Consider the following 23,808-nt stretch of genomic DNA (forward strand, 5'->3'; position numbering starts at 1 on the left):
ACGTGGGGCTCGAACCCACGAAACCATGAGATCATGACCTGAGCTGAAACCAAGAGTCGGATGCTCAACCAACTGAGCCACACAGGCACCCCCATACTTGCAACTTGCTTTAACACAAAAGTATAAATGACTGGTAACAATACAGGGAATGGTAGAAATACCCCCCCCCCCCCCCCCCCACACACACACCTGGTGCCACTCTCCCTTCACATGTCTTCAGCAGGCATGGTCAGAAATCATATCTTCCCTTCCACTAGTTTTGACTTTAAGAATTTTTTTTTTCTTTTCTTTTCTTTTTTCTTCTTTCTGGTTTTTTTTTTTTTTTTGGTTTGTTTTTTTGTTTGTTTGTTTGTTTTTACAAAATAGTGGTCTGACGGTTACTACCAACTATAAAGAGTTGCTAAGGCCAGTGAAATTCATTTCCCATCCCAGGGATGCAATGTCATGTTTCCCAGTGGGTATTTATTTGTAGTCATGAGAAACGCCAAAGGGGTGGAGCTCTAATGTAATTTCAGGTGACAGATCCTTACGAAGGGGATATTTTGCATGCAGAATGTTGTTGGGGGCATCCGCCATCCCCTTTAGGGATAGGTTACTCCATCAATGTATAGTATTGGGGAAATAGTAAATTCTCAGAGTTAGTTAGATAAACAAACACATGAGTTGATTCCTAGACCAGCTGCAGCATTCAAACAGAAATTAGAAGCTTAATAGACGATGTGCAAGCATAGAACCCAGAGTTGGATGGGAATGGTTCGTGCTCATTTGAAACTTGGCTCTGACTGTGGCTTCTCTGTCACAGATTTTGGGGTGGGAGAGTGCTCCCACAGGGAAAGCCATGCGCGCTGACATGGAAACTGAATAGAACTTTGGCTAGGCTAGGAGTCATTGCTATTTTAGTCACTTCCAGATGTCTGCCGTTGGAGTTTGAAGGGAAAAGGAAAGATGTGTGGAGTGTGGGGGGCCCACGGGGTGGAAGGGGAGGGTTGTTTAAAGTCACCCTTCAATATGCCACTAAGATGACTTGGAAAAAGCTTTTTAAATTTTGTTCTTCAATAGTACCTCTTTCATTTACATGCTTGGCTGCTTAGGTAGTGATAGGCAAATGGAAGAAACCTTTGTGAAATAATCAGGATTCCAAAGAAGAAGAAAAAAAAAAAAAAACAACTACAAACCTTATGCCTTTTGCTTGCCATCTAATATTTATGAAGTGCCAGCCATTGAATGGTACATACACCAGAGGAGCCAGCTGCCCCGGTAGCTATAGTGCTAACCTAATAGGCTTCACCAGATGTTTGTTATGTATCCACTTTCGCCTTTCATGTTGTTTTGGAGGTGTTTTTTAATCCCAGTACTGTCATTATGAACTAGAAAAAGATGTCAGGTTGTGATGGTTAAGGACGTGAAGATGAGGCCCTTTGAAATCTTCAGAAGGGGTGTTCAGGTCCTTCTCCAGAGGTCCTGGCACCAGCATGGATCCATCCAAGGGTGTAGGTCAAAAGGCCCGGCTAAGTTGGTAGGGTTTCTTGTTTCTTTGCATTGCTGGAAAGATATGGCCCTAGCGTGACACAAGGGGTGGAAAGCGAAGTGTGGGAGAAGCAGTACAGCACAGCAGTCATTAAGTATATGGATTTGAATCAGACCCAGTTCAAGTTCAGATGGTCACTTACTGGTTATGTAAGTGCGCACAAGCTACTTCACCTCTTTGTAGCTCAGTTTCTTGGGGCACCTGGGTGGCTTAGTCAGATGAGTGTCCAACTTTGGCTCAAGTCAAGGTCTCATGGTTTCTGATTTCGAGACCCACATCAGGCTCGCTGCTACCAGTGCGGAGCCCGCTTCAGATCCTCCGTCCCTCCCCCCTTCTCTCTGCCCCTCCCCCACTCACACTCTGTCTCTCAAAAATAAATAAACATTAAAAAAAATAAAGCTCAGTTTCTTCGTCCCCAAAGTAGCAATAGGGCTATTGAGTCTTTGCTGGGTGGGAGAGTCATGGTAAATAACACCCCCTACCTTCTGTAACCAGGTTGTGAGATAACCAGAAATAAGACAAAGCCTTAGATGGGTGGAGGTCAACATGTCAGCTTTATTATTGCTAAGGCTGATTTTAAAGATGGTGACATCTGTTTATGGGCAAGTGTACTTCATAGCCAGAACTTTCTGCCCAGCAGCTCCAGAGCACCACAGGACGCCCCCTCCCGGGGTAGAGCACCACGTGTGCTGTCTCTGGATGGGGAAGAGAGGTGGCCTGCATCATCCCCATTTCTTCATCTATGCTCTGTTATCAGACTGGTTTCTCCTCTCCCGGGGAGGAGAAGGAAGTAAGGGGGATCTGGGAGTGTTACATTTACGGATCTTCCCCACATGGAAGGCAACACCAAGAGTGGAGGAAAACCATTGGCCCTAACCATAACAACGCCAGAGGGTTCTTTCGAGCATTCTGTGAGATGAGGAAATGCGTTTGGCAAATACTAAATGCTCAGCAAAAGTTATTGACTGGGAGTGCCCGGGGGACTCAGTCAGCTAAGCATCCAACTCTTGATTTTGGCTCAGGTCGTGATCTCACAATTCCTGATACTGAGCCCCACGTTGGGCTCTGTGCTGACAGCACAGAGCCTGCTTGGATTCTCTGTCTCCCTGTCTCTCTGCCCCTTCCCTGCTCATGCTCTCTCTCCCAAAATAAGTGAATAAACTTAAAACTCAAATAGTTGAGAGGAAGCAGAGCCCTGAACTAGATGGGTATGAAACAAAAAGATATCATTGAACTAGGTGCAGAGATCCTGCCAGTGATTATTTTCCTGGCCTTATTTCTGGGTCTTGGGCAGTTGATCAGTCCCTCTCTATGTGGTTTCTTATCTTGGGCAGAGATTAGCCCATTTGCTTCCTCAATTTGAGGTTTCTACTGGTTCTTTTTTTTTTTTTTTTTTATTCAAACAATTTTTTTTTAATGTTTATTTATTTTTGAGAGAGACACAGCGCGAGCGGGGGAAGAGCAGAGAGGGAGACACAGAATCCGAAGCAAGCTCCAGGTTCCGAGTGTCAACATAGAGCCCAATGCAGGGCTTGAACTCCTGAACCATGAGATCATGACCTGAGCCACAGTTGGATGCTTAACCGACGGAGCCACCCAGGCTCCCCTAGGTTTCTACTAGTTCTTTAGTCCCAGATTTTCTTTTGGGTCAGATTTCTTTTTTCTTGAGCTGAAAAAATGCAGACAACAGGCAGGGGTGGTGCAGGGAAGTCCTTTAGTTTTTACCTACGTCTCTCTCATTCCATGCTGACCCTCTTGGAAACTCATGAGCTCCTCTGAGATTTTTTGGCTATTTTTTTCCTATTTTTATTTTTTCCTATTTTTTTTTTCCTGCTAATTCTTACACAGTATTGGGACATAGACTTGCTGCAAATTTTGAAAGCAGTCATTATTCCAGATCTTTGTGGGCCTCTGTTTTGAGCCAGGCACGATCTTCGTTTAAGGCAATTTTCTAAATGGCTTCTCTTCAATCTTCCTCTGGGAATTGGCATCCAGGGGATTTCCTCCTCCTCCTCTTCCACCCTTGTTCCCCACTTCTCCTGTCTTCTTCAGTAATGGGCTTTCAAGTCCCTGGCTGCGGATAAATGATGTTAAAGGTAGCCAGTTGGACTTTCCAAGGTTCAAGGGTGACTCACTTGATCTCCAGAGGAAGCCTCTGGCAAGTGATTACTGTCTCACTTCACAAAACATAGTAATTTTAACTTCTTGCCACAGAAGTTAGAAGGAAGCTGGGGAAGTGTATATGCAGTGATACAGAAACACGCTTCAAAGCTGGGAGTGAAAAACACAGTGAATTCAAGGAGAGAAAGATGAACACCATGATAAAAGAAAGAGCATCAGAATATGCCAATGTTCTGAGTAGAAAGAGGGTCACTCAGGTAGCCTTGGGAGATGGCGATTCCAATTATCTGGCAGATAATCATAAGGAGAGAGCATGGCTTGGCGTGACTGAACATGCTTGCTATGGAAGAATGCTCTCATGGTCTTGATGCGTACAAGGCTATGCAGATCGGTTCCCATGACATCTCACCTGCTCTACAGGTTTGCTCAGTGTGAGCTGAGCCACTCACCGCCTCTGTAGTTCAAGAAGAAGCAATCTAACTGTGGCTCAGGTGACTGGAAGTGGACACCTGCCACCACACTTTGAGGAAGCACATTTCAGATCCTCCCCAAATGTGCAGCAGGCTCCTCATGTTGGAAATCTAATGACACCATGAAGTGTGTTTTGATGTTTCAATCAATGGGCATTTCACGGTAATGGCTCCACAGCTGAGCAAGCCTGTATTCGGTTAACAATTTGGCCTATTTAGAAGTCCCTGAACCTCGAGTAAATCAAGAGCCTTGTCAATCAACGTGGCAGTGGAGACATTTGCTCTACGAGGCAAAAACAATAGGGCTCAACTCCCAAGTTGGAAAATTCATGCCATTTTGCTGTTTCTCTTAAAAGTCGATCTTTTTTTCTTTGAGTTGTTCTTCATCACATCTGCTAAGTGGCTTTGTTGTTGGATTTTAGGGCTTGGCGCAATATTCCATCCTCTTTTATGGCTATTATGACAATAAACGAACAATTGGATGGATGAATTTCAGGCTGCCGCTCTCCTATTTTCTGGTGGGGATCATGAGCATTGGATACAGCTTTCTGGTTGTCCTTAAAGCGTAAGTTTTATTGGTCTCTTGGGAAGCAAGCAATGATGTCTAGAATCAAAGGGAAGAATTAATTTCAGAATTGGATATAATTCTTATTCTGTTTTATACCTAGAGGATATTGAGTCGGTAAGAGATAAAATGTAGTTTTAATATCGACGCTACTGTTAGACTATGACATCCCCAGAACAAAAGGGGTGAACTCAAGTACAGGCCTTTGGATCACCTCACGGGGTTGCACACCTACCCTGCATTTAAGCATCTTTTGAAGAGATTGCCTCTTTGGATTTCAAGGTATGGATCAATGTTGCAAGCAAGACAGGGAAACAGCTGCTGGCCCCTGTTTTTGTGTGCAGAGAAGTTTGCACGTTGCAGAATCAGCTCAATAGGCAGAAATCGTTGTTCTCTGTTCATTAAGCAAAACAAAACAAAAACAGAATAGTCATTCAACCAAAAAAAATCAGTTGTGTAAGACAGCAAAAACGAAGGGGCCCAATGCGACCATCATGATGAACTGCAGAATCATGGTTTATCTTGGAAGAACATTTATTAGAGCATGGAGAAGACTTTCATTGGAGAAGTGATAATGATGCCATTCATTTTCCCCCCTGCCTGCAATATATGTGTAACACCCTGTTCAAAGACATTGCAGAAACCGACTACAGCCATCTGGGGCTTTGAGCCATCTATGTAACCCTCCGACTAATTCTCTGAGCTAGCTTAGAAGTCTCAAGACATCTCAATTAATGTCCCGGCCCTTTTATTTGACCACGAACAAGGTGAACTGGCCTTTTGTTTCATTGCAGGAAAGGACCTCTGCCTGAGGGTCCATGTCACCCGGTGCAGGAGCTCTCTGGAACGGTCCGTGACACGCTTTGTGCCTTGTCTGTCAAACTTACTGGTTCCACTGGAGAACACCATTCCTATTTAGTTTTCAAGTCCTGAGAGGACTTGAAGAAAGCCTTAATGTAGACCTCACTTCCAAATATTGATCTACCTGTCCAAATGCAATCAGAGATCCTAAGTGTAAGGTGTCTGTCTACCTAATAAAGTATTACCACATTCCAAAATCTATGCTATTTCTGGTCTTTTAACCATTCTGATTTGGAAAAATTAAAATCAGGGGCGCCAGTTACATTCCAGAGATCTCAGGAGTATTGTTTCTATGTTGGTCCTTCAGTCAATTGCTAACTTGATTTCCCAAATCACAATTCATGTATTTATTCAGTTATTTAAAAATTGAGCAATTGTTACGGGCAATCTGGGTAGAGGGAGCTACTCAGTGCCTGAGGATTTAATGGTGAGCAAAATAAAGTTCTTGCTCTCGTGATGCTCAGTTGAAGTAACAGTCTGTAAACTAAGGAAAAAACAGAGGTTGTGGCCAATATACAGTTAACATATATATTATATATATGGATATAATATATATGTTATCCTTTGCAGTCAAATATTTGCCTCAATTTCTTCTTTCTCAAGAATGTAATCCATGCTTTTTAGTATAGTATAGTGCTTACTATAATTCCCCCCCCCCCCCCCATCTATAATGGGCTTATCCTGTGAGCTTCTAGAGAGTTGCTTCCTACCTGCCTTTCAATCCCCTTTCCCTTCCTGACTTTTCATTTTAGCAGAGGCTACATTGTAGTGACCCTGTTGGCTAAGGATTTAGGGAAGCATTTATTTGATTTATTAAAAACCTTTATATACATCCACAAAATGACCAAGTAACCTCAGCATGTAAACAGAGATATAAACTTGTCCAATGCAGGAAGTCCAGTATAAAACCCTGGACAAAGGCATTACAGCAACAGTTACTTACTACAACCTCTCACAAAGGGGGTGCCTCACAAAGGGGCACCTGGGGAGTTCAGTCATTAAACATTTGACTTTGGCTCAGGTCATGGTCTCATGGCTTGTGAGTTCAAGTCCCACATTGGATGAGCTTGAGCCCCACTTCAGGTGAACCTGCTTCTCTCTCTGTCCTTCCTGGGTTTCTCTCTCTCTCTCTTTCTCTCTCTCTTTCTCTCTCTCTCTGCCCCTCACTCACTTGTGCCCTCCCTCCCTCTCTCTCAAAAAAAAAAAAAAAAAAAAAAAGATACAACCTCTCAGAAAAGCCAATGATAGGTTAAGGTTGCTTCTCATAGAAACAGTAGTTCAAAACTATAGCTTTCTTGAAAAGGGAAGAATTTTCATAGGTATGTACACTTTTTCCCTCTACGGGCAAGGGATAGAGCTGTCCATGGAACGTTTTATAGATATCTGGGTTGCCTCTCAACAAAAATATGCTATAAGCAGTTTGTCTTTGGGATCTTTCCTTACTCCTTTCAGCATCCCACTCCCTTTCTTGTCGATTCCCGCACACTAGGTGTTCCCGATTTGTTGGTGCAGCTCACGCGCCCTTATCTGGAAGGCTGTCTCAGCTACACAATTTTGCCAGTGAAGCTCCATTCAAAACTTAAGATGTTCACCTGAGGCCCTGCCCTTTCCTCAGCGACAGCACAGAAATGGATAGTGGCATATTAATCAAACAAATAATTTTCTCTCTAGGTTAAACCATTGGGAATCTTTGATTTCAACACCTTTTGACCTTCAAAAAAGCATTTTATGCGATTCGACGGATCTCTTGGAGTCCTAGCTTGGGCACCAGAGGGACATCAGAGAACCTAAGCCTTTGACCTCCCTCTGTGGTTAACTGCTGAATAATGTCCAGCAAATCACTTCATAATGTAAACCCTTAGCTTCCCCATCTGTGAAAAAAGAATAATACTAACTACCTTGACCTTTTGCCCAGTTTTTGAGAATGGACAAATATGGTAATGTGCAAAACACAGTTTTAAAGGATAAAGTGATAGACTGATGAAAAGGATAATTGTTTTCAGGTTTTTTTTCATAACACATTAACTCATTTAAAATATATAAACCTCGGGGCGCCTGGGTGGTGCAGTCGGTTAAGCGTCCGACTTCAGCCAGGTCACGATCTCGCAGTCCGTGAGTTTGAGCCCCGCGTCAGGCTCTGGGCTGATGGCTCAGAGCCTGGAGCCTGCTTCCGATTCTGTGTCTCCCTCTCTCTCTGCCCCTCCCCCCTTCATGCTCTGTCTCTCTCTGTCCCAAAAATAAATAAATGTTGAAAAAAATATATATATATATATAAACCTCTCTAAGAAGGGTAGCTGAGGGGCGCCTGGGTAGCTCAGTCAGTTGGGTGTTCAACTTCGGCTCAGATCATGATCCCATAGTTCATGGGTTCGAGCCCCAGGTCGGTCTCTGTGCTGACAGCCTGGAGCCTGTTTTGGATTCTGTGTCTCCCTCTCTCTCTCTCTGCCCTCCCTGACTCTCACTGTCTCTCTCTCAAAAATAAATAAACGTTAAAAAATTTTTTAAAAAGAAGGGAAGCTGAATGTGGGTGACCTCAGAGATGCCTGTCTTCCTATCGTGTCAGCTTTATGTCATTGTGTTTCTTTCCTTTTTGGTTCTATATCACTATAACATTCACAAAACCAAAACCTTCTGGGATCATTTTATAATATGTATCATATGAAATTTTAATTTTGCTATTTATAGTAATAAGGGGAAAAAAGGAAGTGGAGTGAGTGGAATATAGATCTCTAACCACTGAAATAAACTGTAAGTAAATGCATTTAAAGTTCCCCAAGAAGGGGCGCCTGGGTGGCGCAGTCGGTTAAGCGTCCGACTTCAGCCAGGTCACGATCTCGCGGTCCGTGAGTTCGAGCCCCGTGTCGGGCTCTGGGCTGATGGCTCAGAGCCTGGAGCCTGTTTCCGATTCTGTGTCTCCCTCTCTCTCTGCCCCTCGCCCGTTCATGCTCTGTCTCTCTCTGTCCCAAAAATAAATAAACGTTGAAAAAAAAAAATTAAAAAAAAAAAATAAAGTTCCCCAAGAAAAAACAAAACAAAACACAACAAAACAAAAACCACACAAAGAAAAAAAAAATATATATATATATATTCCAATCAGTGATTTATATATACTAGAATACATAGATTAGAATATACGTAACAAGTTGGCACTAAGGTTGTGTAAGAATTGTGTGTATGTGTGTGTGTGTATAAGAATTTTGATTTTTGTTCAAGAGTTGTATAGTATGGAGAAATTTCATGCATTCCATCTGTTCTTTGGGAAGACATTCTGGGGGGGAATTGGATCCATGCAGGATCTGCTGTGCCTTGGGTTAGCTCATCCCTAGCTTCAGGGGGATCTGGAAATAAGTTAAAACTGGGTAGAGCAGTTTGAGTCTACACATATTCCCACCTCCACCTGCCCCTTGCCCCCCCCACCGGGGGAGGGACCCATTGATTTTCATCAGATTTCTAAAGAGATCTTTATCCCACAGAGGATTAAGAACCAAGTATAAGATGCTATGAAAACAGTGGAGGAAAACAAGAGAAATATATATATTTTTATAAAACCTGCTTAATTGTTAAAATCATCAATGCTTCATAGTCTTTTGATCCTGAAAGTCCTGGAAAATGAACAGTTTTGAAAAGTAAAACAAAACCAAAATTTAAAAATAAACTGATTTTCTGGTGATATGAGCAAACTTCATTTGAAAATACATGCTTTTGGGATATTGCTTCTCCAGTTTCCCTATAACTAGTATTTTACCACTGCCCACCCTCTCCCTTTCGGTGTGTATTTTGGGGGCTGGATTAAACTCCCTGTTTTTACAGGATGACCAAAAATATTGGGGACGATGGGGGTGGTGATGACAACACCTTCAACTTCAGCTGGAAGGTATTCACCAGCTGGGACTACCTGATTGGCAATCCAGAAACAGCAGACAACAAATTCAATTCCATCACCATGAACTTTAAGGTAAACACATCAACTTCAAGAGCCACTCCTCTGTATTTCTAAGAGTAAAACTGGAGCCACTCTGTATGGTTTATAAAGTGAACGAAATATCCTGACAATTAAAAGAAAGAGCAACTCATTATTTCAGCCTAGCAGGATCCGGGCATTGTTCTGATTGGGATTGGAAAATATCTGATGATCCACGATGGCATGATTTCTTCTCTAAATTTGGTAATAAAAATAATGCCATTGACTTGAAACAGGAGACCGTTAGTAATCAGAATCAGATAGTTTAAATAATAGACGATGCTCATAATTATTTACAGGAATAGGTTAGCTCGATATTTAAAATGACTCTGAAGTATTATTTTTGTAGCTTTAAAAGCACGTTATGGGGCGCCTGGGTGGCGCAGTCGGTTAAGCGTCCGACTTCAGCCAGGTCACGATCTCGCGGTCCGTGAGTTCGAGCCCCGCGTCGGGCTCTGGGCTGATGGCTCGGAGCCTGGAGCCTGTTTCCGATTCTGTGTCTCCCTCTCTCTCTGCCCCTCCCCCGTTCATGCTCTGTCTCTCTCTGTCCCAAAAATAAATAAACATTGAAAAAAGAATTTAAAAAAAATAAAAATAAAAATAAAAAAAAATAAATAAAAGCACGTTATTGGAAAATAATTTAGAAACAAGGTTATTTCAGCATTAGACCAATCAGAGTCTGTAAGAATTCGTCGTTCATTCTCTCACTTGTCCTCACTTGCTGGCGATATTCACCTGGTTTGTGGAATCCCAGGTAGAGCAAAGATTTTCATTTCTCATGTTTTGATGTTTGCAGAATATTTTCTGAGATTATGATACTTTTTTGTAACTCGGACACATCTTTCTTTTTCTGTTTTGCTTGGGTACAGGAAGCTATCATAGAGGAGAGAGCAGCCCAAGTAGAAGAAAACGTCCACTTGATCAGATTCCTGAGGTTTCTTGCTAACTTCTTCGTGTTTCTAACACTCGGAGGGAGTGGATACCTCATCTTTTGGGCTGTGAAGCGATCCCAGGAATTTGCACAGCAAGATCCTGACACCCTTGGGTGGTGGGAAAAGAATGAAGTTCGTCTCTGCATGCTTTTTATGTGCTTAGAACCTGACATTTGAGATTGTGTGGGTTATGTTTCTATGGTGGAACATTAAATAAGGCTATCGTTTACCTCTCTTCTCCACACTGCCCTGACAGTTAAATAGCCCTGTCACACATTTTCACTCTATTCCAGCCTTATTTCCAAATCTGTCTACTGTCTGCTATCTTTTTTGCGTTTTGTGACTTTGTGGAAAGTTAGAGTTGGGAGAGATATTAGAACACATACATTCCCACCAGTACATTTTACAGATGCCGTTAATGAGTGTCAGGAGAGGAGGAGATGTGTTCAAGGTCACAGAACCATGGAGAAGAGTGACTTAAAACTTAGGAATCTTTATTTCAAGGCCAACGTCCTCCATGACTCCATGTTTCTTTCTCTGTTGACTCTGCACCTGTCTCTGAAAGATCCAATTATTGCTTGAATTCTTTGAAGCAGCAATGATAGAGCCCGTGGTTCCTATGTTTAGCTCATTGGAAACATTCAGATTGCCTCCCGCACCTTGGGCAAGTCTGGAATTCTCTCTGGTTTTCCCTAGCAGCCTAACCTCACATTTACCACCTTCTCCTCCCCTTACCTTATTTCCTCCCCCTTCAAAAGATATTAAAATAAGGAGGGCCAGCTCTGTGCCTGGAATTAAATATGCCTGTGATTTATCTTCAGGATATCTACCCATTTAGCGGGCCACAGGAAGGAGGCCAGACATTTAGAATAAGGAAATTTAGATGTTGAGAATAAGGAAATCATTGGTTATGTGTTGCTGCTAAGGCCTGTTCCCTTTCATAAAATGTTCTGGAATATGATGCGGCATCATTTGAAACTTGGGCATTTTCAAAACATATATAGATTTAGGCTGTTGGAAGTGTAGACTTCCCACACCCAAACTTCTACAAAGCCTGGGAGACCAAAAAGATTAAGAAAGCCTTTATAAGCATAGTATTTCCTAGAAAGAAATACTTGGACAAGATATATGATAACCTCTTTACAAAAAAAGTTTCCAAAACGTTCTAGGTATTTCAGAACTGGTAGCACTAGAGACGGGAGACCATACATTTAAGAGACTATAACTGTACAGACTTCTTTAGGTAGAGTGATTTTATTTATTTAAAACAGAGGAGACCCTCAAAGCATTTATTAAGCTTGCTGTCAAAGTTTCTTCTTACGGTTGTGATAGTTGCCATCACAGGCAAAATTATCATGCCACTTTGGTGCATGGTTCATATTTGATCATATTTTTGTATAAATGAACCACAGTAAAGGTCATAGCCAATGACCTTCATTAGAAGGGTCACTTTGTGTAAGAGTCTGTTTAACAGCCATTTTACCCCTAAAGTCCTCAGGGCCAGCCAAGGTAGTAATGGGGATTAATTTGCTGAAACAGGATTTAAATTGACCTTGTAACAGGTAGCACGAGGTCTACCAAGTTTTTACTTTAGGCTGAAATGATATCATGCTCCTCATGGTCATGCTCCTATCATGTTCTTAATACAAATGGGAAAAACCACATTGACAATTATTTTCTAAATACAGTCTGGTAGTGGGGCACCTGGGTGGCTCAGTCAGTTAAGCGTCTGACTTCAGCCCAGGTCAGGATCGCATGGTTCATGAGTTCGAGCCCCCTATCGGGCTCTGTGCTGACAGCTCAGAGCCTGGAGCCTGCTTCAGATTCTGTGTCTTCTTCTCTCTCTGCCCCTCCCTGCCTCAAAAATAAATAAATATTTTTTTAAAATACTATAAGTACAGTCTGGTAGTTACAATCTTTCAAAACATAGAGTCAAGAAGTGGAAAATAGGAAATGTTTAGTGGTGACAGTCCTGAAGCAGGTATTTGGGAAAGACCATTGCCAAGGTTTACCAGAAATCTTTTTTTCATTTAAGGAGGCTTTTTCCCCATCAAAAAAGTGGTACATGCACTGGATTCTTTTCCCTGATTTAATTTAGCCTCATATGGCAATTGTAAGGGTGTCAGACATTTGCTACTTTTCATATATTTTCTCTCTCTCTTTCTCATACACTCCCCCCCCCCCCCCCCCCACACACTGGGATTATAAACCAGTTCTGCAACTTTCCTACCTTGGCTGTGATAACATCGTGTTGTGTGTTCTCCTTTTGTTTCTCTGAATGTCCTGTTTTCTTAGATAAACCCATTACCTTTTTTTTTTTTTTTTTTGCTCCTAATAGTATGTATTCCCCAGAATTCAGTATTTAGTCTTGAGCCCATCTCAGGGAGCTCATTTATTCTAACTGATTGAACCAGCCCATAAACTGGTAATTGTCAAATGAGTAGTTCCAGTTTGGACCTCATTCCTCAACCAGACCATTTTCCATTTCCTTTGGAAATCTTGTTGCAAAGTGTATGACCATGTCAGAATCAGTTCTCAGGCAGAACAATTTGTGTTCTTTGGATAGAGCGTGATGTAAATTACTTCCCTCATTATACCAGGAAACAGACTATTATTACTGGCACATACACAAGCTCATACACAAGTACATCTCGAGAATGGGGGCTGAATAATGTCTTTGTTGTTTTATGAAGATCAAAATTTAAAGATGCATAAGATAATCTTCTTTAATCTTATAAAAGATAAAGGAAACCTAGCTGAAATCTTGCAAAATTCTGGAGGAAAGCAATAATATTTTTAAAAATACCATTAACTTAGTTGATTCATTGTGTCTCATTGTAGATGAACATGGTCATGTCCCTCCTGGGGATGTTCTGTCCAGCCCTGTTTGACTTATTTGCTGAACTGGAAGACTACCATCCTCTAATTGCTCTGAAATGGCTACTGGGACGCATTTTTGCTCTACTCTTAGGCAACTTGTACGTATTTATTCTTGCCTTGATGGATGAGATTAACAACAAGGTGAGTCTTGTATCTGGATTGTTCTTGGCATCAGAGTGTTATTACAATTGCCTGTCTCCGGATTGCTACAAATGCCTTTGAAATCTGTGTTGTCTCCATTTTTGTGTGCATCACTTTGCTCCCAAGATTGAAGAAGAGAAGCTGGTAAAGGCCAATATTACCCTCTGGGAAGCCAACATGATCAAGGCCTATAATGCATCACTTTCTGGAAATAGCACTGGACCACCTTTTTTCGTGCACCCTGCAGATGTACCTCGAGGACCCTGCTGGGAAACAATGGTGGGACAGGTAATGTCACAAACACAAGTGGATGACAATTAATGGCTTAAAAAAAGAGCAGAATCAATTATTCCTTTTCATAAGTGTGGCCTATCATTTTCATTGCTTAATAAAAAAAAAATACCTAAGCTTTATCGAATGGTTACCATGTGCTGGTTGTGAGTTTCATATCTATTAGCTCATGCAGTCCTCACAGCCATTTTTGAGGTAAGTACTACTTTTACACCTTTTTTTACAGTTGTGTATAAAGAAAGGATATTTTTAAGTGGTGTGAGGAGATGTTTATTTTCCATTTGTGTCATAATAAAGCACCTAGATTTGGATACAGGCTCAAGTGAATATTTAAATGGAACTCTACCTATCATTACCTGTTTTCCATGAAAAAAGATTCTTTTGGGAGCACACACTAATGCTCATTTCAGGAATGTCCACTTTTGTCAGATACTTGTCCCTTAAGTATTAAAGGAAATGCTATTTTAGGCTAGTTGCTTTCATGATAATTATGTAAATGGCCCCAGTCCAACACTACTGTTATTTTACCAGAGAAAAGAATTAAGGCATCACATGGCTTTCTGTCCAATAGAGGAAACCATACGAAGCAAAAGCAACAGCGATAAACTATTGCACATGTCTTACTTCTATACAGATCCATTTTTTACTTTGAAAAGCCTTTAATTTTAATGTGAATTTCATAAACCGATTTTGGGCTTTGGTTCATGGATGATGAAGAGGTATTTTTAAGTATGTCATCATGAGTCTGCCTGCCTGTTGGACCAGAGTTCAGTTTCAGCAGTAACATGGTCTTGTGGAATTATTTGAGCCTTTTTTTGCTGTGTACTTATTTTTGGAAATATAAAAGGAAAAATTAAAAGTTAGTGTTAATCTTATAAAGCTAATATAATTTAAACATATGTGGGTAGGGGCTTCTGGGTGGCTCTTTCGGTTTAGCCTCTGATTTTGGCTCAGGTGGTGATCTCGTGGTTCGTGGGTTCGAGCCCCGCGTGGGGGTCTGCTGACAGCTCAGAGCCTGGAGCCTGCTTCGGATTCTGCGTCTCCCTTTCTTTCTGCCCCTCCATCACTCGCACTCTGTCTCTGTCTCAAAAATAAATAAGTAATTAATTAAAAAATAAACAAAAGTGGATATCATTAGATACCTTCATGCTCAATTAGATGCTCATCAGACTTAAGCCAATCAACTGTGATTTCAATTGTGGGGGAAGAAAAATTAAGAAAAATGTGTATGATGCTAGACACACATCCTCGAAGACTGTGTCCAAAAAGTATGGCATGATTAAGGATTTTATTTTATTTTATTTTTAAGGTTTCAGGGGGCCAGATAAACTCCCTTTCCAGTTACATTTTATTAAATACTCAATTCTTAGACATGCACATTCCATACATGTTTATAGCACATATTATGTATGGAATGAAATGAAATGAAATGGAGTGAAGTGAAGTGAAGGTTGCCTTTACTTAGTAGAGAGGCGTGGTGATCCGAGGTGTGGGTAGATGGGATCATGGACCTTCAAAGACATCTGTGTCTTAATCACTGGAGTCTTTATGACTATATTACCTTACACGGTAAAATGGACTTTGCTGATGTGATTAAGTGATGAGCTTTGGAATAAGAAAATTATCCTGGATTATGTGGATGGACCTGATGAAATCGCAAGTGGAGACAAAAGGGTCAAAGTCAGAAAAACCAGATGTGACCATGGAAGAGTTTGGAGAGATGTCCTTTAATGATGGACAGAGGGGGCTCTGAGCCCAAGAATGCAGGCAGCCTCCAGAAGCTGAACAAGGAGGGGAAACAGACTCCCTCCTGCTGCCCACACCTTGATTTTAGACCTCTGACCTCCAGAACTGTAAGAAAATAAATCTGTGTTCTCTTAGGCCACTAAGTTTGTGGTTAATTTGTCATGGCAGCAATGGGAAATGAATACACAGCAGTACACAGGTTTCTGGATTCCAAGGGTCTTGAAGCGAAGTCTGGTCACGGCGCTTAACACAAATCTTATCACATGGACACTGCTCCTTGACTCTGCAGCTAAAGTTGAAAGAAATGAAAAACTTGGGAAAATAAGTTTCTTGCACAAACTCAAAGAGCTGGAAATGTTTTCTTTTATATATCCCAGAACGCAGACTGGCATGTGGACTAAGAAATTTACCCTTTAACAGTCTTGATAGAACGAACCGTAAAGAATAAAATTGAGGTGGGGCGCCTGCATAGCTCAGTTGGTTAAGCATCTGACTGTTGATTTCAGCTCAGGTCATGATCTCATGGTTCCCATGAGATGGAGTCCAGCATGGGCTCTGCGCTGACAGCCTGGAGCCTATTCTGGATTCTCTCTCTCTCTCTCTCTCTCTCTCTTCCCCCCCCGCTTTTGTGCCTCTTGTGCATGAACACACGCGCTCTCTCTCTCTCTCTCAAAATTAAGTAAATAAACATTAAAAAAAGAATATGATTGAGGCTTCTCACTTCTGGGGAAGAGAAAGTGATTAATTAGGTAGGAATGCCAATGCAATCTAGGAGGCTACTTATGTCTCTGATTATGCAGAAGATTCTGCAATAGTTCCTCACAGACTGACTTGAAATAAAGGAAAAGTCACTTGTCTCACTCTTTTGGGGACCATGCTACTTGTCTTGATCTTTTTAAAAAAAATGCCATCTTGGGGCGCCTGGGTGGCTCAGTCGGTTGAGCGACCGACTTCGGCTCAGGTCATGATCTCACGGTTTGTGAGTTCGAGCCCCGCGTCGGGCTCTGTGCTGACAGCTCAGAGCCTGGAGCCTGCTTCTGATTCTGTGTCTCCCTCTCTCTGTCCCTCCCCTGCTCAAAAAAAAATTTTTTTTTTAAATCCCATCTTCATGCTTAATTATATTGCCTTACTGCCCCTTTCTCATTCACCTTCCTTTCTCTAAGAAGGACCTTCAGCACTTGAGGGAAAGTCTGCAGGAGCTGGCCCATGAGGTTGTGGTTCTGAACAGACTATTGATGAGGGAGGTAGAGTCCATGGGGACAAAGAGAACACAGGGAACATAAAAACTGTGAAAAGTCTGGAAAGTCTGGTCTTTACGAGATCAATATCTCTATCCATGCACCTAGAAACATTTCTTTTAACTACTTAAAAATAGTGACTCCAAGGGAAATAGTAGAGGCATCTACTTTGCATGTAATGTTGGGGACACACCCCAAAGGCTCATTCTTTGTTCCGTCAGAACATTCCAGATGTTTTCTCTTCTCTTCCATGGATCCCCTCTGCTTTGTTTCCTTAAGGATGATGTAAGACTCAAACCTCTCTTTGAGTTTGGATATGAGATGATTTGGTGGCTCCTTTATCCCTCCAGGGAATCTCAAGATGTAGCCACTTAGTCCCATTTCCAATAGTATTTGATGGGTAGGCAGCAAAGCCCTCCTTGGGAGACTGCTCTTTGAAGCTATATACTGAGGTCTGCATTTTGGGGAAGGAGAAAGCAGCCAACAGCTAAACGTAACAACAGCAAGGTCTGGCATTTATTGAATGGCTCTGATGTGCTCAGCGCTGTCTCCTTGGATTTTGAAATTATCCTTTGAGATAAATCATATTATCTCTATTATCTCTATTTTATAGTTAAGGAGACTGGGACCCCAAAAAGTAAAATAATTTGCTCAAGCTCTTAAACGACGTCAATGACGGGAGCCCACGTTTAACCCATATAGTCTGGGTAGAGTTTGCATCCTTACCCATAGTGCTGAATTGTCCCTAGGAACATAATTAACATCAACACATACTCTCCAAGGTCCTACTATGGGACGTCTAGAGTTCTAGAATCTGTGGTCCTCTGTGATGCCCCTTGTCTATGGTGTTCCTGTTATCTACTCATGACTCTTAGGTTTACTAATCAAAGCTGCCTAGATATTTTAACTAACTGAGTGTTAAGTTGTGAGGTGTGAGGTGTGGTGCTCAACGGGGCCCCTGTGTGGAGAGTGTGCTCCCATCCTGACTAACACGCTAGAACTGGGATTGGATGTGCCCCTGAGGTGAGCTGAGCCACTGTTTGGGGGATTCTCTTATAAAGCATTGTTTGGGGTTTTTTTTTTTAATGTTTATTCAGTTTTGAGAGACAGAGAGAGACAAATCGCAAGCAGGGGTGGGGCAGAGAGAGAGGGAGACACAGAATCTGAAGCAGGCTCCAGGCCCTGAGCTGTCAGCACAGAGCCCGACACGGGGCTCGAACTCACGGAACTCACGGACCGTGAGATCATGACCCGAACCGAAGTCAGACCCTTAACTGGCTGAGCTGCCCAGGCGCCCCAAGCATTGTTTTCTTCTAATGGTTGGTGAATAAATATTCTTATGTCTCGGTATAGTGTTTGGATCTTCTTCTGGTACATTTTTTAATGTTTATTTATTTATTTTTGAGAGAGAAAGAGAGAGAGAGAGAAAGAAGGGGCAGAGAAAGGAAGAGAGAGAATCCCAAGCAGCCTCCACCCTGTCAGCGCAGAGCCCAATGCAGGGCTGAACCCACGAACTGTAAGATCATGACCTGAGCCAAAATCAAGAGTTGGACACTTAACTGACTGAGCCACCCGGGCACTTCCAGTATTTTAGGTGACAGAACGCTGCTCAGGAACAGTAGGATTTCAGTTATTGGGTGAGGATGTTTAGGAACATGTAGGAACTTCAAAACCGCTCTGAAATTTTCTCTTACCTGAGGAGGCCCTCCTGAGCTGGCAGTGCAAGCCAAAAAAATATCCCGCATCGCCTACCTCTGATTGATACTAGTCATTGGAGCCTGAACTCAAATTGGTTGGGGAATGAAAAGGAGAATCAGAACAGGGAAGGGAAAAGTTGTGGCCAGAAATAACTGCAGGAATTTACTATCACCCAATCATTCATTCTGTATTTATCGAGCAGCCGCTGAGAAGCAGGCATCGTGCTGGATACTAGGGGTACATTGGGCATAAAGGTGGGCTGGTTCCTTGCCCTTGTGAAAACTATGTTCTTGAATAATTTTGCCAAATTTGCAAATTTACAAGGGTGATGAAATGCAAGGAATTTACAAGGGTGATGAAATGCAAGGAATCTGAGAACTTTGTACAGAGAGGCTTGCCCTTGTCACCGAGGGGAGTGAAACTCTCCCCACTCAGGGATGCTGTAGTGATGTGTATGAGTTGGTGTGTAAACTGAGTCAAGAAGTGAAGTGAGAATGACTGAGTGGAGTGAGGACCACATGCGAAGGCCCTGTGGTCTGAAGAAGTATGGAGACTGAAGCTCTCAAGGAAAGCCAGTGGGGCTGGAGTGAAGAAGAGGCGAAAAGCAATACCAGAAGCATATGGGGAGCTACACAGCAGTCGGATTATACAGAAACTTCCAGAGCGTGCAGGAACCCCACGCTCTCTTGGTCCACTTTTTACTCCGGCTCTTGCTGCCCCAAACAGCTGCGCATCCCGGTTACCTGGTAGCATTTCAACTCAGCCGTCTGCATCACCCTCCAAGTTTCTGTGCTGTCACGGGGTGGGGTGATCATTCCACGTGGGGCCACCCTTGACTAGTGGGGGGGGGGGGGTGCCGGTTCAATATGTCTCCCTTCTGTCTCTGGCACGGACAATTCGGAGGCTTATTCTATATGGCTTTCAAGGCTTCCAGGTGGGTGCCCACCAGGGTAAGACTCACGTGATAGATTTTAACATGCTCTTGGGCCAAAGCTCTCCTTCCTTCTGTTTCATTCTTCCCAACCTCCACTCCTGTTCTCTCACAACACTTCCCAAAATATACTGCTGGCCTCCAGGCCCTTGTCACAGGCATTGCTGGTGGTGAAAACTAACGCTAAGTTTTAAAGTTTGTATTTTAAAGTGTTTAATATCATAGTTTTTGCTTTTGTTCCATCCGTATTGTAGTTAACTACTACTTATGGTAGATTATGTTTAAAAAAAATTTTTTTTTTCAACGTTTATTTATTTTTGGGACAGAGAGAGACAGAGCATGAGCGGGGGAGGGACAGAGAGAGAGGGAGACACAGAATCGGAAACAGGTTCCAGGCTCTGAGCCATCAGCCCAGAGCCCGACGCGGGGCTCGAACTCACGGACCGCGAGATCGTGACCTGGCTGAAGTCGGACGCTTAACCGACTGCGCCACCCAGGCGCCCCACGGCAGATTATGTTTAAAAGAGTAGTAGTTATCTTTTAAGAACAAGGGATATTAAAGTTAAAAGAAATAGGAGATAAATTCTATTCTGCATGGTACTTGGACATACCAAGAATCCTGGAGGTGGTACACAATTTTTGGGAAGCATAGCTCTGACGTGTGAGGCTGGAAATTCACCTAATGACTGCTATTCAAATGGTCCTTTGCCCCACGAGAAAATTCTTTCTCACTAATTATCTTATCTTTCAAATGTTTATTTATTTATTTTGAGAGAAAGAGAAAGCTAGCAGACAAGCGACAGGGGCGGGGGGCGGGGAGAGAGAATCCCAAGCAGGCTCCTCATTGTCAGTGCAGAGCCTGACGTGGGGTTCCATCCCACAAACTGTGAGATCATGACCTGAGCAGAGATCGAGAGACCGGGAGTTTGGATGCTTAACTCAGCCACCCAGGTGCCCCTGACTTATAAACATTTTTAACACATTAGACAAACTAATTCTGTGTCACATTTGCTGCCAGTACTTTTCCCAGTGTGTCTTTTTAACTCGATAAATATTGCTGTTTGCTAGATTAAAGTCTTAAACTAACATGTGGTCAATATATTCCTGGTTTTATTTCTTATGTCATACCTATAAAAGTTTCCCAGTAAGAAGACTTTTGATACTGTGGCTTTGCAATGTTGAGACAATTATTTTTAGACTAAGAAAATAAGGGTGAAATAGTCTTCACTTGCTAGATAGGCCTTTTTTTTTTTTTCTTTTTTTTTTTTTAACTGTTCATTGTGGTTTCTAAGCTAATACTATGCAGAAGCAGAACAAACCTGATGTCGACACTAGGGCCATTTGAAAGGAGAAATGCTTGTTTTAATCTGGCTAATATCCCAACAGGAATTTGTGCGGCTGACCGTTTCTGATGTTCTGACCACTTATGTCACAATCCTCATTGGGGACTTTCTCAGGGCATGTTTTGTGAGGTTTTGCAATTACTGTTGGTGCTGGGATTTGGAATATGGATATGTAAGTATGATATTCACTTTTCTCTTATCAGATTATTCCTTTGTGGATTATCATTTGCACACACAATGCAAGAAAAAGACTTTAGAAGGTGGGGCCACCTGTAAGACATTAATAATGAAGACCAGGGAACACAGTTCTGATTCAGAAGGGTTTCAGACAGGAGTGTCATGATTTCAGACATTCTGGTAAAATTAGCCCGGGATGGCTAAAGCAGCGGAGCTCAACCTTTCCGTGAATGTGGTGAACTCAATCGATCTGGGACCCATAGGCAGCCCCCTCCCCTTGAAGCTTGCCGACATTTCTAGAAGCAGGGCAAGATGGGTGTATCAACTGCACATTCTGTTAATTCCTTTGTTTCTACGAAACAGAGTCCTGGACAGTTACTGTGCAGTGCATTGAGGGATAAAAGAATTCAGCAAATACGGTGCTAATTTCATAAAGCTCGCAGGGTAATGAGAGCTCAGCAGAGACACGAGCAGGGAGATGTGGAAGTTTCAAGGAAGGCCCAGGGTGCTGATAGAGCTTTGGCGAGTGGTGAACCTGAGCTCTGAACTCTGGCAAGATGATTTCCTGCCCCACAACAACAGTGCAAGTTTCTCTGACTCCCTCCCCAGCTCACCCTCTACGCTAAACCCCAGGTGCCCCCCGCAAAGTTCAAGGGCAGCAGCAGGGCACACATCACTCTTGGTCTACCACCTTGTCAGGTGACCGCTGTCCCTCTTTTGCAAGTGTAACAGTCATCTTGGGAAGTGACCTGAAGGGTTGACTGTAATCACTTGCTTTAAATCCTCCAATGGCTTATAAGTACTTAAAATGGATTCCAAATCCCTTTCCAAGGCCTTCGATACCTTATGGGATCTGTTTCTTATTTCTCTCTGAGCTCATCTTCTACCAATTTTGTTCTTGCTTTACAAAGTCCGTACACTTTGGAATTCTCTCTTATGCTCAAACACAAGATGATCCTCGCATTTGCTCTAGCTGTTTTTCCCTGTAGGGTGCAGATTCCTAGAATTTGGTGCGGTTGATGCCTTCTTGTCATTAAAGACTCAGCTACTATGTCACCTCCTTTGAGCTGTTCTCTGACCTTCCCATGTAACAGAGCTTACCAGGCACTCTGTCTCAACACCCTGCTTAATTTTCTTCATAGGATGTATAACTATCTGACATTTCCTTTTAAAAACAACCTTATAATCTATCTCTCACAGTTTGAATGAAAGCCCTGTAAAAACAGAAGCTTTGACCTCTCGGCTTAGAACTATGCTTGTCACATGGCAGGCATTATATGTTGACCGTCTGCTTCAGTGTCGAACCTCTGCTTTCTAACACCATCAAGGCAACGCCACCAATTGACAGAATTCTGCCTGCTTCCAGGGACGTGCCCATGGGGTCAGTTCTGGCTTCGTATTGCGGAGCCAATGCTGTTTCTCCCCTTGCTGGAGGAGGGGTCTCCTTTTCTGCCGCCCTCTCCTCAGTCCCATGCCCTCTAGTCTCCGGACAAATCCTATACTCAGAACGGTTTCCAAGACACCAGCCTGGATCCTCAGCGTGGCTCTCTGACTTTGAGATTGTACCTTTGATGATTAGGTCATCTCTGCCACCCTCACTGAAAGTGCCTCTGGGACGGGCCAGAAGTGGTTAGGTAATGCTCTTTGGTGAACTCCAGTGAGGTAATGCTATGGATCCAGGATGCTGTTGTATTGTTTTCCCATTCCCTGCTATGAGGTATTCAGCTGGCTTGGTTTCATTTCTATTTTCCCTGTCTGATTCAGCTCTTCTGAGGCCAACGTAAAAATTGCCATTCTTTTCTTAGGCCATTGCTTGGCTTATGCTTGCCTTTTATCCCTTACTGCTTTCTTCTTAAGTGCTAGAAAATTTTGCTTCAAATATGAAGTCAATAAAACATGACCTGGATGCATAAAAGCTGTAATTAAATGACTGTAATTTATTATTTATTGAGTGCTGATGGTGCTCTTGGGTTAGTACAAAGTACAGGAAAAAAGACGAGTTCCTGTCTTAGGTCACAGAGACTTTGTTCCCATGTTACTTTTGGAAGGCTCTTTAGAAAGAAGCCCAATATCAAAACAAGTTTTAAACAGTAAAGGGTGGATGGTGGATCTTCGATGTGGATCCTACTATCATTGGCCCATCACGTAGAGAGGGTACACGGTTGAGTGCTTACCAGGTGCAAATCGGTATGAGCAAACCTCTGTGCTGGGTGATAGGGGTACAGAGATGTAGAAGATGTAAGCTTAAGGAGAGGTTGCACACTTGGGCTAGATGCCTCGATTCAGCTTTCCGATATATGTATTTTTCTCTTGTCTACAGAGTGTTTTTGTTTGTTGGTTTGGTTTTTATTTATTTATTTATTTTTTAATGAGCTCATATTTTACAACTGGAAGTTTTATATTTAAAAAAATATGGATTTCTTGCTTTTCGTGACATATTGGGAGGGCTGGCAACATTAGATCCACATTCCCACACGGCAGAAATTGGCTGCAGTGAGAAGCCACTGCCTGGCGGCAGATGGAATTTGCATCCCCCGGCCCACACACTCTTTACTGCCCTTTGATCCCACAAGTTCTTGTTATCAGTACAGAGCAGAAAATATAAATTCCACAGAAGAAACCAATGGTTGCATGACTTTGGGGGGTGGATGGAGGGAGGGAGAAAGGGAGAGAGGGAGGAAAGGAAAGAGAGAAACAGAAGGAGAGGGAGAAAGAGAAAGAGAGGAAGAGGGACAGAGAGAGATCAGAAATGCAAAGGCGTGTTGTAGGAAGAGGGCCTTGAGCCGGTCTTGAGAAAGCCTCAGAATTTCAAAGGTCCAGTGGAAGCAAGGGTTCTCAGTGGAGGGACCAACGTAAGACAGGGCCCAGCATTGATTAAATTTTTATTGGGTGTCAGTTAAACTTTATCTAATTTTTAGTTATGGT

The 23,808-nt window shown here is 42.6% G+C and overlaps 1 protein-coding gene across 1 annotated transcript in view; it reads left to right on the top strand.

Moving 5' to 3' along the window:
* The window catches only part of TMC1 (transmembrane channel like 1), a 94,624-nt gene that overhangs the window by 44,693 nt on the left and 26,123 nt on the right, over positions 1 to 23,808 (top strand). Inside the window, exons 6-11 of the mRNA XM_025931606.2 lie at positions 4,542 to 4,684; positions 9,356 to 9,500; positions 10,376 to 10,570; positions 13,280 to 13,459; positions 13,586 to 13,747; positions 20,750 to 20,878. Coding sequence (XP_025787391.2) covers positions 4,542 to 4,684; positions 9,356 to 9,500; positions 10,376 to 10,570; positions 13,280 to 13,459; positions 13,586 to 13,747; positions 20,750 to 20,878 — 954 coding nt within the window. The remainder of the gene's footprint in view (positions 1 to 4,541; positions 4,685 to 9,355; positions 9,501 to 10,375; positions 10,571 to 13,279; positions 13,460 to 13,585; positions 13,748 to 20,749; positions 20,879 to 23,808) is intronic.

Source organism: Puma concolor, chromosome D4 (genome assembly GCF_028749965.1).
Source record: "Puma concolor isolate L17-30 chromosome D4, mPumCon1.1.hap2, whole genome shotgun sequence".
Taxonomy (NCBI): Eukaryota; Metazoa; Chordata; class Mammalia; order Carnivora; family Felidae; genus Puma; species Puma concolor.